This window comes from Chelonia mydas, chromosome 8 (assembly GCF_015237465.2).
Source record: "Chelonia mydas isolate rCheMyd1 chromosome 8, rCheMyd1.pri.v2, whole genome shotgun sequence".
In the NCBI taxonomy this organism is placed as follows: Eukaryota; Metazoa; Chordata; order Testudines; family Cheloniidae; genus Chelonia; species Chelonia mydas.
The window spans coordinates 20,269,776-20,286,137 of record NC_057854.1 but is presented as its reverse complement, the minus strand read 5'-3'; the positions used below and the strand labels follow the sequence as shown (position 1 = coordinate 20,286,137).

Sequence of the window (16,362 nt, the reverse complement as noted above, 5' to 3'; positions counted from 1 at the left end):
ACATAGAAGATGATCCAGAGGAAGACAAGGTGGATGAGGTAATAACTTAATTGGACCAACTTCTGTTGGTGAGAGAAACAAGCTTTTGAGCTACACAGAGCTTTTCTGGTTACCTGAAGAAGAGCTCTGTGTAAGTTCAAAAGCTGGTCTCCCTCACCAGCAGAAATTGGTCCAATAAAAGACATTACCTCACCCACCTTGTCTCTTTAATATCTTGGGACTAACGTGGCTACAGCAACACTGCATACATCCAGGGGAAGGAGAAATTCATACCACAGAATCCTAAAAGTTAGAGGTGGATTTATGATGTGACAAGTCCTTCCCGTTCCTTGGGGGCCAATGCAACATTGTTCCCTGTGGCACATTTTTTAGTGTTCTGTTCAGATGTTTTTAACATGTGCCAAGTGATAGAGTTTCTGCTGCTGTCTTGGGAGGCTGCTCAGATATTTGTCTCTGGAATAGTGGCAGAGTATGGGAAAGGACAAAGGTGAGTCAAGGGTGCTTTTATTAGACATTTGAGATGTGCTGTACTTTTTATTGGAACATATGATAGAAACTAGTGGGTCAGATTCCTTTGCCTTAAATTCTTCCTTGTGCTAGTATATTAATACTCTCTGAGGTGGGCTGGGGAACAGTGAGGACATGCTTTGGAGGTCCCCTACATAGTAGGTGCACATTTCAAAAGCAATAACTGATGTGTCCTGATGTCAGTACTGTGATGAATCCTTGGAGTATTTCTTGGGGTAGCTACTAGATTAAAATGTACCAGATTGAAACTATTTTAAATGGTCTTATGCATGAACCTGGAGTATGAAGGGGTTGGGTACTTACTCAAATAGATAACAGAAGTAGGGGGTTCAGACAAAGTGAGATCAAGGTTCACTCCAGGGGAAAATCCAGTTACATTTGTGATACTGGGGATAAAGAGGGGACTCTTGTAAATACACACCAGACAAGTGACATTGTGTTTAACTTGGTGATTTCATCCTTGAGTAGGGCTGGCAGAGAGAATGGGCTAATAGTATTGTGAAGAAGTTCCTTTCCCCTTCAGTAGGACTGGTAGTTCCCATGCCTTGACATGTAACCATCTCCTCAGCACTGATCCCCCTCAAAATAACCCATTGACTCTATCAAATACAATAACTGTAAGCACTTACCTTTCCCCTGGGTTTCAAGCTGTGTGAATGTCTGTCTCATCAACAAAATCCCTAAACTCTCTCTTTTTGTAAATTTCAGATTTGCGCCATTATTGGAGGAACGTTTACTGTAGCTGGGATCCTTGACTCATGCATTTTCACAGCCTCTGAAGCCTGGAAGAAGATCCAATTAGGGAAAATGCAGTAGCAATGAAACCGTTATCCAAAGCTCCAGGGGCAGGAGTAAAGAATGAGAACCCCCCACACACACCTGTTTCTGTTTCTTCTATTTGATTGAATTGATACATTATTCTTTAGTCAAGTTATTCAATGAAGCTCTTTTCAACAAATCAAAAATCTGTCTACATTTCAAAGTTCTGAGTCATCAGCCCCCTCCCCACAAAACCCCCCAAAAGGTTTCTAATGTAGAAATTGCATTTATGAATTAACTCTCCAGGATCCTACAGAGTAACACTTTAGTGTCACGAAGGTTCCGTATATAGGGGTTGCAAAGATGTAAGTGAATTCTCTTGCAACTCTTTCATGCTATTGGAATTGCATGACTAGACAATCATGTATTTTATAAGGCAAAATTATGTATTAGGAAGAAATTCTACCCACAGTGCCGAAAAGAGTGATGTGTCCATTGATGAAGAATGGAAAGTGCTTAGTCCTCACAGCAATCCCAAGGAGAGAAAGGCAAAAATTACTTCAATATGTTTTGTTTCTTATTGAAAAGCTCCTCTTTAGATCTGACCCTCTCTAGATGAAATGAGCAAATATGATTAAATTCCCCAACCACCTTTTCCTGGGTAAACTACCTGTAACTGGGGAAGGGGACAGCCTCTGTTATACTCTTTGGATGTAAAAATATTTTCATTTCTTCCCAATAACTGAATATCCAGTCTTGTGTTTATAGATGGCCAAATTGAGTTACGCTATTTTATGTGGCCTTTTGTTTTGAAGGGGAATAGTTGTCATTGCAATACTAGCTTTGTATCCTTTTCTCCTGCCTTTTTTAAACACAGACCACCTCATTTGGAGTCTGCAATTTGATTTATTTGGAAAGGGTCACCCATGCTACTTGTTCATAGAAATGCTGGGATGCGTTGGGTGGATGCACACAGCTTGGTGCCTTGTGCTGTCTGTGTCTGTGGTTCACACCTGTAAAACACAATACGTCTGTCCTTTGGGATTTTGAGGTGCCTGCATTCCCAGCACTTTTTTTTTTTTTTTTTTTAATCTGAACCACGCATCTTTTACCAGCCCTAGACTGGCAGTTACTGAAGTCCTCTGTCTAGTCACAGATATCGCACAGGCAGTAACAGGGCAAGCTTTCCTCACAGACTGGCTCCTGCCAGTATTTCTAAACCCTTAGCATGAAAGGGTAGCTGAGTTTCCAAGCCCTTCATTTAATTCTTGACCTGTCTGAGACCTCCAGCAATGGGGAGTATGAGAGGAAATTTTCTGCCAGATACAGTTCGTATGTGATGTGAACATCAGTCAGTCCACTGGGAACTGGACTGACCCACCAGCGCGTTCTCCATAGGCCCCTAAACATCCCTTCAGACTTTGCACGATTTGTAAATTGCGTGACCTGAGGGGGGACACATTTTGAGTGGTCCCGGATTACTGCAAATCATAAAACAATAAACCCCAAGACTGTCAACTTTACAGGTTCTGGAACTGGTTAAGGCTTTCTTTGGAGTAGTATCTATTGTCCTTAGCCCTCTCCTGGAGGTGAAAATGTCCAAATAGAACATTGTAATTATATGCATCTTGAATATTCCATGTTGATGCAAGAGCCAGAAACACTTCAATCTGCCCAATATGTATCTGTTGAAATTGTCTCATTGCTTTAGAAGTAGGGAAGATAGCCAATAATTTTTAATCATATTGAAAAAAATCTTTTGGTACCTCCCCTGTAGTAACTACTGTAAAATTACAGCGGTGGAATTTCCCATTTTTTTTAATGGACTGATCACTATTATTTTAGGTGTGAATTGGATTTGTAACTTCCTGTATCTGTTAATGTATGGATGGATTTTATACATTTTTTCCATTTATAGAAATCAAGTTGAAAACAGTACATTTGTCTTCATTTCAGTGTGTGTGTTTGTGTGTTTTTGCCCACTTAGTGGTGGTTGCTTTGCAGAGGGAACATGGGATTTTTTCAGTATAATCAGTTCTTTTGCCTGCTGAGGAATTTCCTCTAATTCATGGTTCCCAACCAAAGCTTAAAGCAAACATGTCCTCATTTTTTCTCTTGCGTTCGCTGAATTTTTGCTCAGAGCTTGTTAGATTAAAGGATTAAAAGGATATGATTTTAGCATCTTGCATAGTGCATCTTTATCCCACACTTTAAAAACGGAGATCCTTGGCTATAGGACAGCCAATCGAACTGTGTTAGCTTTCAATTAGGTTTCAGCTTACCTGCTTTCTTTCCAAAAAAATCCACTGAAATAATCCAGTCAAAGAGCTGTTTCATAACTCTGCTAGTGAGTTCAGTTTTTTCTAGAGATAAAGCCCCAACAGCCTTTCAAATTCCAGATGAATTTGGAAAAAAGGGATCATCCAGATCTTGACATCACAGCTCAGGACCTGTCTCCAGGCAATGGATCCACACCCTCTCAAGCTTTGCCAAACCAATGGTGCTGTATGTTCTGGGTATCTCCGTCCCCTTGTTGTAGCTGACACATACTTTAGGTCCCTAGAGCTCCACTGTAGGTGACTTCACAGCAGTATCTCCCATGAAGGGCTGGGACTTGAGAGTGGAGTCTGTTGCTACAGAGTACTGAGGAGCCTAAGATGGCGTGGGAGGCTGAATCTCATGCATCATGCATCCGATGAAGTGAGCTGAAGTGAGCTCATGAAAGCTTATGCTCGGATAAATTTGTTAGTCTCTAAGGTGTCACAAGTACTCCTTTTCTTTTTGCGAATACAGACTAACACGGCTGCTACTCTGAAACCTGAATCTCCAGTGTTCACATAATGTTCTGCAAAAGTGTGGGCAGAAGCCCAAAACTCTGCAGATTGCTGAGACAGGGACATCTTTAAGGAATGTGACTGAGGTAGAAATTGACATGGAGTGCGTACAGAATCCTGATAAAGGCACCAGGTTGTGTCCTTGATAACAGAGGTTAATGCAACCCAAGACCCATTTGGGTTGTCTTTAAGCTGATATCATGGAGCCTTTGGATTTTTCTGTGAGCAAAAGCAAAGACTGCTACTGTAAAAGCAAAGTGGCTGCTACAAGTCACCTTCTCTTTTGAGAGAGATGAACAAGCAAACTCCTTTATTAAACATATTCTGACATCCCATAGATGCTCCTTTTCCATTCCCCTCACTTTGCTTTTACATGTACCTCCGTCAAAATATTGATTTAGGGTTTCTTGGAGGGACATCCCCAGAAATAAATATTTAGCACTTTTTAAGATGTTAATCTCCGCAGTAACTAAATAATCCTCATAAGCCCTCTGAAACCTGCATTATCCCTATCACACAGTTGAAGAAATGGGGGCCCAGACAGTTTTGCTTGAGGCCCTGGAGCAACCAGGGTTTCAATTTCCAGATCTGTGAAAAGTCCACGGCAATATGGTGTTTCCTCAAATGTATGTGGAGTGCTGAGGACTGGTTGAGGAAAATGGGACACAGGGCTCTCTTGTGGTGCTAGTGTTTGGAAGTGGTGGAAACAAATACTCAGAAGAGGTTTGTGCATGTCTGTTTGCAGATGTTTTGCAAACCAGGGTTTAATAGAGTACCAGCTGGACTAAGTAAGATCACCGAGTAGTCATTTTATAGGCAGTTCAGGTAGCGACATCTATACTTAAGGTTCCCCAATGCTGTTCATTATAACTAAGACCCGCTTTTCAGTTGCTTATAACTTTGCCATAAAAAGATGGTTCAGGTTAAAATTTTCCTTGCAGGATATCTGCCTCAGACTGATTTATTTTTTTTAAAGTTTCGGAAACAAAGGCTCACTGAATGAGGCAGGGGCCTATGGAAAAATAGCATGCAATCATGTAATTAAGGGTTCTCACAATGCATATGCATAAAGGTGCCAAATCAAGGTTGCACAGGCAATTTTAATTCTAGCATTTCCTAACTTTTGAGTGCTTCACTTAACAGCCTTTACATTAAAAGAACATTGTCTTTTCGGATATAATCGCATAAAACTTCACTTCCATTTGCCTCTCATTCCACTAGCCTTGCAAGACCAGGTTTGATGGGGTTTTTCATTTGTAAATGTTTTTGTTTATTTTAATGAGCTGTGTACAGTGAAATCATGGTAAGCATTCTGACGTGGGTGGAAATTTGAAACAGTAGACTGCCTCCTTGAATTTTAATTGACGCTGACTCACTACCAGGGCATAAAAAATAGGTAGGGCTCAAACTTGGAGGTGCTCAGTCTCCTCAACTCCAGCTGACTTTAGTGGAAGTAGTGTGTTTGCTCAGCACAATGCAGGTTGTGCTCAGAACCTTCCATGACTGGCCCTTTTCAATATGTATCTTGCTGTATAAAAGCACTTTCTCTTTCTTTTAATCCTTTGCAATACACGGTTATAATGATTGATTGAACCATTGTGTTAATTAAGCCAGACAGTTTGTCAAGCTGAAGGGAAGAAGGGTTTATAAAATTGAATGATGTAGATTATCATATGTCTTGTTTGAGTCACCATATTCCCTTTAATTTTCATATTGTTTATTAATATCTGTATTTGTGTGACAGTTCAAAATACTGAGAGAGGATCAGGCCCTGCCAGCTTGCAATTGAATTCAAGCCTGGATTTGAACCCAGGTTTCCAGAAGTGACAATCCTGTGTATGAACTCACTATACTGCTAAAAAGAAAACTGAGTATTACAGAAGCTGTTTTTATAAATCTGAGTACTACAACCTATCAGTTTACAAGTGGTCCCATCAAGGTAGGGCAAAACACAGTCATGCTTCTGTAGTGCTTTTCATTTGAGGATATGAAATTCATTTGAGGACACTTTTAGGGTATGTCTACACAGCAGTCTGGAGCAAGCCAGGTTGACACAGTTGGGGTAGCAGGGCTCATGCTAGTACTCTAAAAATAGCAGTATAGACAGGGCTTTGAAGTTAAAGCTCCAGCTGTGGTGCTGATATCCCTCCCTCCCTTAGGTTTCAGAGCCCAAGCTCCAGCACAAGTGGCCATTTCAAAGTGTTGTCTGTACTGTATACCTACGTTTAGAGCACTTGTGCAAGTCCTGCTAGCCAAAGTCTATTGAGCCAGGTTGGAGGGATTGTTCCAAATGGCTGTGCAAATGGTACTTTGCATAGTTTAATGATCTAGTATTACCTCCCATCATAGTGAAATTATTTGCATCAGAATACATTCATCTATGGCTGTAGCCAACCTAATTTTGGCTTTTCTGAACAGAGCTGCAGTTTAAGGGTGCCTATACAGCATGCAGGTAAGTTATTTTTATGGTGGTAATTATCAGTACTAGGTTTACAATGATGCCTGGCCCAAGCTCCAAAAGGGCCCCGGCACGGCCTGATCTGCTTGGGCTGCAGTCCAAGGCCCCACCAGCTCTTCTCCGCCCCTAGCCTCTGTCCCGCACCCACCAGCTGCCAAGCTCCCCTCTCCCTCGCGTCTTCTCCGCCTCCTTCCCCTCCTTCCCAGTGCTCCCCCCTGCCACCGAATAGCTGTTTGCTGTGTTCCTGGAGGGAGGGGGAGGAGCGGGGTCACAGTGCACTCAGGGGAGGAGATGGAGAAGAGGCGGGGGGGGGGGGAGGCCTTGGTGCAGGGGGTGGAATTGGGGCAGGGCGGAGCAAAGATGGGGGTGGGGGCTTTGGGCAGGGGATGGAATCGGGGCTGGGTGGAGCAAAGGCGGGGCCCCCGCACTCCTCCTACCCATACACCCTTGTCATGACCTGCTCAGGGCAGGGAGGCTGAGAACCCCCCCAAGACCCCAGCCCCCTGCCCTGACTCCTGCACCCCACCACATCCGCACCCTGAGCACCAAACAGGAGCTGCCCCAGGTAAGCACTCCACACCCCAACCTCCTGCCCCAGCCCTGAGCCCCCTCCCGCATCCTAACTCCTGGCCAGACCCTGCCCCCCCCAGCCTGCTCCTACACCCTAACTCCTTCCAAGACCCTGCCCTCCCCTCACAAACCCCCAGCCCCCTGCCCTCCCTGACTCCTGCACCCCCGCACATCCCCACCTGCACCCCTTGCACCAAATGGGAGCTGCCCCAGGTAAGCACTCCACACCCCAACCTCCTGCCCCAACCCTGAGCCCCCTCCCTCACCTTAACTCCTGGCCAGACCCTGCACCCCAACCCCTAGCCTGCTCCTTCACCCTAACTCCCTCCCACACCCTGAGTCCCCTCCCACACCCTAAGTCCTGGCCAGGCCCCACACCCCAATGTTTTTTTACAGTTTTTTATAAAGCACTCTTATCCCAAGCGCTTTACAATAGTTAGCTAACGGTACAAACAATATTTGGAAAGATCATTAAGTGGTCGGCTGAGACCCTCAGCGATTTTCAAGTGGTCTGTGGAAAAATAAGTTAGACTACAAAAACAATCAAGGTACCTCACTTTATTTTCATTTACTTGCTATTGCTTATAGGAGGAGGATGAAGAAAAAAAGAATGAAAAACAGGGGCGGGGGGGGGGAGGGGAGATAAGAGAATGTTCTTTTTCTTGGCTGGGTCCCAAGGAGAGGCCCCAAAAATGAAGCTGAGCACAGGGCCCCACTAACTCTAAATCCGCCACTGGCGTTGACCCCTCCTTCACAGCTCCCCACACTGCAGCGAGGGGCTGACACCCCCCCACTTCCCGAGCTCCGCATGCCGCTGCCAGGACAGAGGCTGACTCCTCCCTCACCTCTGCTCCCTGCACCACTGCCAGGAGCTGGGGCTGGCCCTAACCCCCCCCCCCCGCAGCTCCATTCTACCTGGGGCTGGGGCTGACACCCCAAACCCTGCTGCCTGACACCTCACATTGCCACCCCCCACACACACGTTCCTCCCCGCCCTGCTAGGGGGGCGCACAGGATGGCTGGTACAGAGCTTAAAAAGGGAACTGTCCCAGCCAAATGGGGACGTATGGTCATCCTATCTCCAGGCAAGTGGGTCCTGAGGGAGTCCGGCCAGGACTGGGGCAGACCCTGACCTGGCTAATCGTGCCACTCCCAGGAGGCTGTCAGATGAGGTCGGGGGCCGGGCTGGGCCACACCTGGCGGTTAGAGGATGCTGTGTTTCCCCAAACAGGCCCTCCATACAATTTCGGAAACCTGATGTGGCCCTCGGGCCAAAAAGTTTGCCCGCCCCTGGTTTACTGTGCAACCTCACTGACTTCAATGGGGCTTAGGACAGCATCTGCTGCTTTTTGCTTTTGCAACAGCAGCCCGCCTGCTGCAGGTGCCGTATGGCTCGGCGAACACCTGGTGGCGCTGCTCACTTTTCCTCCCCAGTCTCACCCTTTGATTCTCGCGAGAACTTAGAGTTCGTAGGGCAGGCGGAAGCAGCGTCCAATCCTCTTTCCTGGCCGCCATAGTGGAGCCAGCTGCGGGGTAAGGGAGGCGCTGGGGGGAGCCGCTATAATCCCCTGCCATCCTTCCCACGGGGCCTCGATCCCGTGCCCGGGGTGCTAGGGGGAGCTCGGGAGCCGTGCGGCCGACAGTGTAGTGCCTGTATGGGGAGCCTGGCGGGGCAGGAGGGGGCTCCCGGCTGCAGAAGATGCCTGGGGCCTTGGTGAGGGTGGGATTGCGCCCAATAGGGAATGGGAGGGTGGTGGAGGATAAAGCACAGCGAGCAACCCGTGTCCCCATTGCCCCGGGAGCGATCACCTGCTGGGGGCTTGGCCTTTTTCGGGGAGACCTACTAGCAACCGCCCTGTTGGGGAAATGACTCGAGGCGGGGAGCCGAGATTAAAGACCCCACGGTATAGTCTATTTCTCCGCGGTGAGACGGTGGGAGGCTGCACATCTCCCGAGGTGTCGGCCCCGGAGAGGGAGATGCTGCCCCTATTTTGGGGTGGAGGCGGCACATAAACAACCCAAGATTCTGCTACTCCTCGCTCCTATGTCATGTCTGGTGGAATATTTAAAAAATGTGCACGTTGGAGGCTGTTCTGAATGGTACTCGTAGACCCCAGATTCCCGTCACTTGTATGCCTCAGTTGTGATACTTAGTTTTTGTAACCGATTCTTCTTGATCTCTCCTTTCCTGTATTTTTTCTGCTAATGAGCTTTTATGTTGTGGCCTCCTGTTCCTGCCTCTTGTTTAGTTCCATGCTCTCTCACCTGCCACTGAGCTTGGCCAGCACTAAGCTTCAATGTCCAGTATCTGATTTTTAATTGGGTTGTTTCAAAGCCCTGTCTTGTATTCATGTGCAACCCAAGCTCACTGCAAATTGGAACATGCGCATTTGAACATAGGCAGGTAGAGGGCACATGTTTCTATCACCGAGAGCTTAATTTGCCTTTAAAACACTGAGCTGCTATGTGACGTTTCTGATATTGTGGGGTGTCACAAACGTTGTGCTAAAATTCCAAGATATACTTGAATTACAGGACTGCTATATTCTCTAAACCTTCATTTTTCTCTTTAATAGAAGCATACAAAATGATGCAAGCCCCCTCAAATATCTAGGTTATGGCCACAATGGAAATAGAACTGTGCTGGTTACAACCACCATACTTAATTATGGTTATTGCTAGTACAGTTTTCCTGACTGGTGTACACAGTGAGTTTTGGGTCAGAAGTAGTGCTATAGACTTTCAGGGTGATTGTTTATAGTATGGTTTTTCAGGAAGAACTCCCTCACCACATTGGTATGGGAACATGCTATATAACCTTGTTGCAAACCCAGGTTTGTGTTAATGCAAGCTAGAGATTTGTGGATGGAAACTAAAGTAAGTGCCTACAGGATTTTGTTGAAATCTAGTTGGAACTGTGTCATATATAATATATGCAGAATTTCACACCAAGCTTGTTTTTTGCTATGAATGCCTCAGAGTTTCAATTTTATGTTTCTTTGTGCAGCCAAAATGAAGTTCAATCCTTTTGTGACCTCGGACCGCAGCAAGAACCGCAAGAGGCACTTCAATGCACCCTCTCACATTCGCAGGAAGATCATGTCTTCTCCCCTTTCCAAGGAGCTAAGGCAGAAATACAATGTCCGCTCTATGCCGATCCGAAAAGATGACGAAGTCCAGGTAGGTACCATTTTAGTCTTTGTTGTGAAATTTGAGCCTTGTGGACATCTTGTTTTATGTAGAATCTCTGCAGGAGAGATGGGCCAGACAACTTTAAATAGCTGTTAGGGCTTTGGAGTTAATCTCATAGCAGGCTAGGCTATGGTGGGGGAGATCTCAAGGAAAAAAATGTGTGGAAGACAAGTGTTTTGAGAGCCATACTTGGTTACAAGAAAAGGAGTACTTGTGGCACCTTAGAGACTAACCAATTTATTTGAGCATAAGCTTTCGTGAGCTACGTGTTGCATCCGATGAAGTGAGCTGTAGCTCACGAAAGCTTATGCTCAAATAAATTGGTTAGTCTCTAAGGTGCCACAAGTACTCCTTTTCTTTTATACACACAAAGCATGAAAAAATGGGTGTTTACCACTACAAAAGGTTTTTTCTCCCCCCACCCCACTCTCCTGTTGGTAATAGCTTATCTAAAGTGATCACTCTCCTTACAATGTGTATGATAATCAAGGTGGGCCATTTCCAGCACAAATCCAGGGTTTAACAAGAACGTCGGGGGGGGGGGGGGGGCAGCTAGGAAAAAACAAGGGGAAATATGCAAGTCATTATGCAAGGTAACCTATTTCCCCTTGTTTTTTCCTACCCCCAGACGTTCTTGTTAAACCCTGGATTTGTGCTGGAAATGGCCCACCTTGATTATCATACACATTGTAAGGAGAGTGATCACTTTAGATAAGCTATTACCAACAGGAGAGTGGGGTGGGGGGAGAGAAAACCTTTTGTGGTGGTAAACACCCATTTTTTCATGCTTTGTGTGTATAAAAAAATCTTCTATACTTTCCACAGTATGCATCCGATGAAGTGAGCTGTAGTTCACGAAAGCTTATGCTCAGATAAATTGGTTAGTCTCTAAGGTGCCACAAGTACTCCTTTTCTTTTTGCGAATACAGACTAACACGGCTGTTACTCTGAAACCTGTCGTACTTAGTTACAGGTCTCAAACAGGACAGATACAGAAAAAGGAGCTCCTTTAATAATTTAAACTTCAAGCAGTTTAGAGTTCTCTGAATCTAATTTACTGAAGGAGAAATACGCTTCCTTTCCATTATATTTTATATCTAGCTGAACATTATATTGCTCATACTATGAGCAATATATGAGATCTCACTGTAATGTCGCACACAAGGGGTAAAGGTGGGATTTCAGCCTGTGAAGGTCTTACTGTTCTTATCTATGTCTGAGACTGAATTTGTGAAACCTGAGAAAGTTAAATGCTCTGGTTTTTTTTGGTCAGGTTGTCCGGGGACATTATAAAGGCCAGCAAATCGGCAAGGTAGTCCAGGTATACAGAAAAAAATACGTCATCTACATTGAACGCGTACAGCGTGAGAAGGCCAACGGCACAACGGTCCATGTTGGAATCCATCCTAGCAAGGTATAATACGTGCATGGGAACTGAAATTCCCCAAAGGAAAATCTGTTAGCTTTGGAAATAGGTGCCATTTACAGAAGTAGAGTGCTGTCCTCGCACAACACAGTAGTTTGAGAAGCCGTAGCACTGGCATAACTATACAGTAAGGGAATGTCCTAGTTGCAGCAGGGAAGTAGGAACCCGAATTTTGGGGTTCTTCCTGCTGTGAATTGATTGACCATGAAGAAATTATTTGCATCTGAACTGCAGGGTCTTGTGAAAGGCTAAAACGTTTTGTAAAATGTCCAAAAAGCTTGGTTGTTTAAAAACAAAAGTACTGTTAAGTGCACATTCACATTGTAGTAACTGCCATATTGGGGGACACCCCCTGCCCCTCCCAACACACACACCAGTCCTCTGCAGTGGTGAAAATGGGATTGTCATACGTTGTGGATTGATCTGATCCATCCTTCAGCCTTCCTGTATGGCATTTCTGCCACTCTGATGGACGCATTAGAAATATCTAAATACACCTCCATAAATGAAGGAGTTGTTGCCAGGAAAAATATTGCTGGTTGAATGTGGCTTCAGCCTAACATGGTTTAAGGCGGTTTATATTCAGTGAAGATGAAGAAAATGCTTGTTTTGCTGATCATAGACAGGCATTTAAGAATATATAGGGAACTAATGAAATAATAGCAAAGCTAGCTAGAAACCTAGTTTGAAGCAGATATAACAAGACTTTTTTGTCTGGCCCACACTGACCAGCCAAGGGTAGTTTTGAGTGAACCCAGCTCTGACAGGTTTCCTGAAACCTCTAACAAACTGTATGTGATAGAGGGGAACAGAATTATATCCAAAGAACACAGTTTTGTGCCCAGAGACTGGGTTTGAGCTAATGGGTTCCACCACAAAACTCTACACAGTGGAAATATGACCTCATCTCTAATGCATCACATCTACCATTCTATTCTATGTATGTTCTTTTAGCACACTCATCATTATAGTAGCTGTGTGTCTTCCAGTAGTGCATTAAGCAAAATGACTAACATCTGTCATTCCTCCCCCCCCGGAAGATGTTGATTTGTACTTAAGAGTGGAAAGTAATGAGTTTTCTAATGGTCCTTAGTTCCTTTAGGAGTTAATTCCAGTCTTGGGCCACCCACCAAGAAAGCAGTGTCTCCTAAGGAAGCTCTGTTTCCATAAGGAAATTACCAGCTGCATATACAAGAGAGGAAAAAGGACAGTCTGGTTATGTAGTAAACTTCTAGGGCAGGGGTTCTCAAACTTCATTGCACTGCAACCCCCTTCTGACAACAAAAATTACTACAGGACCCCAAGAGGGGTGATGAAAGCCTGAGTCTGCCTGAGCCCCGTCGGGCTTCATCCCCAAGCCTGGGCCCCAGCCGGTCTAATGCCAGCCCTGGCAACCCCTTTTAAACAGGGTCATGACCCACAGTTTGAGAACCGCTGTTCTAGGGGGATAGCGGGAATTCTGCAGTTTTCTGCCTCTCAGTGTAGCAGGAGGATACCTCCTCTTGTCCCATTGATGTTGCATTTATTTCTTCAATGGTGGCAGGAGCAGAATGAATACTGGCTAGATTGTACAGTCCTACTTCAGATCTGTGCGGATGTATTAGAACTAGATCCCAGAGTTGCATTTTTTTTAAAGCAAATAGTATCCAAATATTGCTTGATGGGAGATACAGTAGATATCTCATTAACTCACTACTTCACAAATTTAGTGGTTTATGTATCTGTTTTTTCTAGCACTGCTTATTGTTCTTTTAGCACTGCTTAATCCAGTTCTGTTACTTCCTTGCCAGTTGGAGAGGCAGAAAAGTAGTAGGCTGCTGCAAGGGTCTGGAAACTAAGGTGCCCATTGGAAACTCTTGTGTATATCACTGTCTTATTATGAAATAACTTCAGGAATCTGGAAGCAAATTGGGCTTGGCAAGTAATCACTAATGTACCCATGTGTTAATAAGATTTGATAACTGCCTGGCCAGACTGCAGCCTTCTGACAGCAGCCACATGTTTACAGCACAACACACGCAGGTTGGTGGCTCTTGCATTCCAAGAAAGGGGACCAGTAAAATTGTATTTGGAATGTTGTCTGCTGTTTGCATGACAACTTTTTCCATTAGTATTATTTCCCAGATGCTTTCTATCCATTACGCAAACATGGGACGATTTTAGTGCTATTCTTTAACTTGCTAACAGACTCAGAGCTGAACTTGGTTTGAAAGATATTTAACTGTACGGTGTACAAACAATGCCTTTGCTGATCTTGGGCTGGTTGTGCTATTTAGTGAATCTCTAAAAGAGAGAACTTTATTCAAGGCAGGAGCACAGGAAATGCAGATTTATAATTACAAGAAAGCCACCTTTAATCGAAATGTTTGAGAATCTACCTATGATATACTGCCCAAGATGGTCCTCTATTGAATGGTTTATTTGTATAGACCCAGTATAAGTATGTATTATATTGACCATCAGTTATTGCTACTTTTCTTTAACCTATTTTATTTATAATCTTTGTCTGTCTTTAAACTGGTCAACATATTGTTTATATTTTGAAAATATTCTGTATTGAATAAATGGATTGGCCATGCTAAGTGTTTTGTTGCTAAACCAATAGCACAGCCAACAGCAGCAGTGTTTTCCAAAATTATGGGGATATCTCATTATGTGCCCTGTAAAGAGGGAGTTGTTACTGTGGACAACTTTGCTTAAGTTGCTTATTTTTGGTACTTATGCTAGTGAATGGTGAAGGAAGCTCTCTGAAGGTGTGATCATTACTTGTAATCCATTTCAGTTCTGCAAATATGGTGTCAGTTTAGATGGTGTAATGGCCACTAGCTTCAAATTCTATATATCCCAGCTTGATGCAAGTTGTGAATTTTACATTTGCGTATTTGTTTATCAGATAACATTCTTTAAGACTTTGAGGAAAACTCTGGATAGTAGAGCAGATGCAGTGAGGGGACAGCAGGGAAAGGGTTAAAGCATATAGTCTTTTTAGCTATAAGCCACATACTTTGTATAGCATCTGGTACAGTTGAACCTCAATCCCTGATTGGGGTCTGCAGGTATAACAATAATACAAGCAGTAAACTTATATATCTCAGTGATAATTTTGTCCTTTGGCTGGTTTGCAATAACCTTAGCACCCACAAAACCTCTACCTGTAGCTAAGACAAGTTTAAAAGTAAAATCTATCAATTCAATTTATCACAGCACACTAGGACTATCAATTCCCAAGAACCTGAATATATGTCTATTTCAGTCCATTGTTATATGCAGACATGTTGAACCCAGGATATTACCCCACCTACCTCGTCTATTTTAGTCCATGAATACACACAATTCTAGAGCTTGTTCAGTGTGCTGGCCTTTGTGTTCGTTTTCCAATTCACATGAAACTCAGATTAATGCCTCTTGTTCCTTTCCGCTAGTTCTCATATGCTGTGTATTAAGAGGACCTGACTGTCAGTGGGGAGGCAGTTCTAAAAGATCTGTGAAGCATTTGTGGGCTGTTGGTTTGGTTTTTTTTGTTTTTGTTTTTGTTTTTTTTGTGAGGGACAATAGAAAAAAATTTTAGTTTGCATTATCCTAGAATCCTATGTAGTTTTGAAATGTGCAAGAACGGCAATATCTGAGCTACAACTCTAGATGATATTATGATTATATTAAAATTAGATGATAATCCTGGGAATTTAATAATGCCAATAGGTTTAACTGTGATACTCCCAAGGTGTTAGGATGGTACAGTTCTCTGCTAGCGTTTGTTTTAATATTAGATTTTTATTATTTCTCCTTTTTCTCTAGGTGGTGATCACTAGGCTAAAACTGGACAAGGATCGCAAAAAGATCTTGGAACGTAAAGCAAAGTCTCGCCAAGTTGGCAAGGAAAAGGGCAAATACAAGGAAGAAACCATTGAAAAGATGCAAGAATAAATGGTCTCCTGTGTGTCACCCATTAAAAGAACTGCTAAAATGAAACCTATTGTTGTGTGTTCTACTTTTGGAAGCGTTGGTACAGTCTGTCTGGATTGGTGTTATTCTTCATACCACTTTCACATGTTAATATTGGATGCTCAGAAAAGCACTTCTACTAATTAAAAGAACAGGCTTGTTTTCTTATTATCCATTGGATGCTTTAAATTGGTTAAAGCAGATTTAGTATCTTCTCACCATGCATGCACATTGGTTCTTTGTATTCCTTTATGTAGTACAAGAGATGTGTATGACATTTTACAAAGCCAGTAAAGACAGACGCTGTACCTTAGAGTTTACAGTCCAAGAAATCAAGAATAGTAGCAAGAGTTGATGCAGGGGGGAGGCTGTACGGACAACTGGGGAGAAAGCACATGTGGCTAGAATAAATAGCGCCTATATTGGGTTTTTTCTCCTCTCCATCTCTATAAATGAAACTTTAAGACATGTATAAAACCGTGAAGGAACGTAAGTTATTTGGTTTGAAGTATCACATACTTGGCAAAATAAGTGGGAGAAATTGGCCATGTCTTTAGTCTACAAAGTGTTGTTTTCAAGGCAGATGAGTGCAGCGCTTGCAACCACAGGCTCTTGCACGAGCCAACTTTTGTCTTCAAAGAAGTAAATAGACT

General features: G+C 43.7%; 2 protein-coding genes across 5 annotated transcripts in view; both read left to right on the top strand.

Moving 5' to 3' along the window:
- The window catches only part of ERGIC1 (endoplasmic reticulum-golgi intermediate compartment 1), a 103,360-nt gene extending 100,118 nt beyond the window's left edge, over positions 1-3,242 (top strand). For all 3 annotated transcript variants that reach the window (XM_027824767.3, XM_007062354.4, XM_037906442.2), the window contains one exon: positions 1,237-3,242. In XM_027824767.3, the coding sequence (XP_027680568.1) occupies positions 1,237-1,344 (108 nt within the window). In that variant the 3' untranslated portion in view covers positions 1,345-3,242. The remainder of the gene's footprint in view (positions 1-1,236) is intronic.
- Positions 3,243-8,568: 5,326 nt separating this feature from the next.
- Positions 8,569-15,736, top strand: RPL26L1 (ribosomal protein L26 like 1). 2 transcript variants are annotated; one of them, XM_007062356.2, is made up of 4 exons: positions 8,569-8,682; positions 10,157-10,329; positions 11,615-11,755; positions 15,563-15,736. In XM_007062356.2, the coding sequence occupies exons 2-4, from the start codon at positions 10,162-10,164 to the stop codon at positions 15,689-15,691; spliced, it is 438 nt and encodes a 145-aa protein (XP_007062418.1). In that variant the 5' UTR covers positions 8,569-8,682; positions 10,157-10,161; the 3' UTR covers positions 15,692-15,736. The 2 variants fall into 2 exon arrangements, with proteins under 2 accessions (XP_007062418.1, XP_043408805.1); XM_043552870.1 differs by lacking the exon at positions 8,569-8,682 and adding an exon at positions 8,702-9,053.
- Positions 15,737-16,362: the final 626 nt, after the last annotated feature.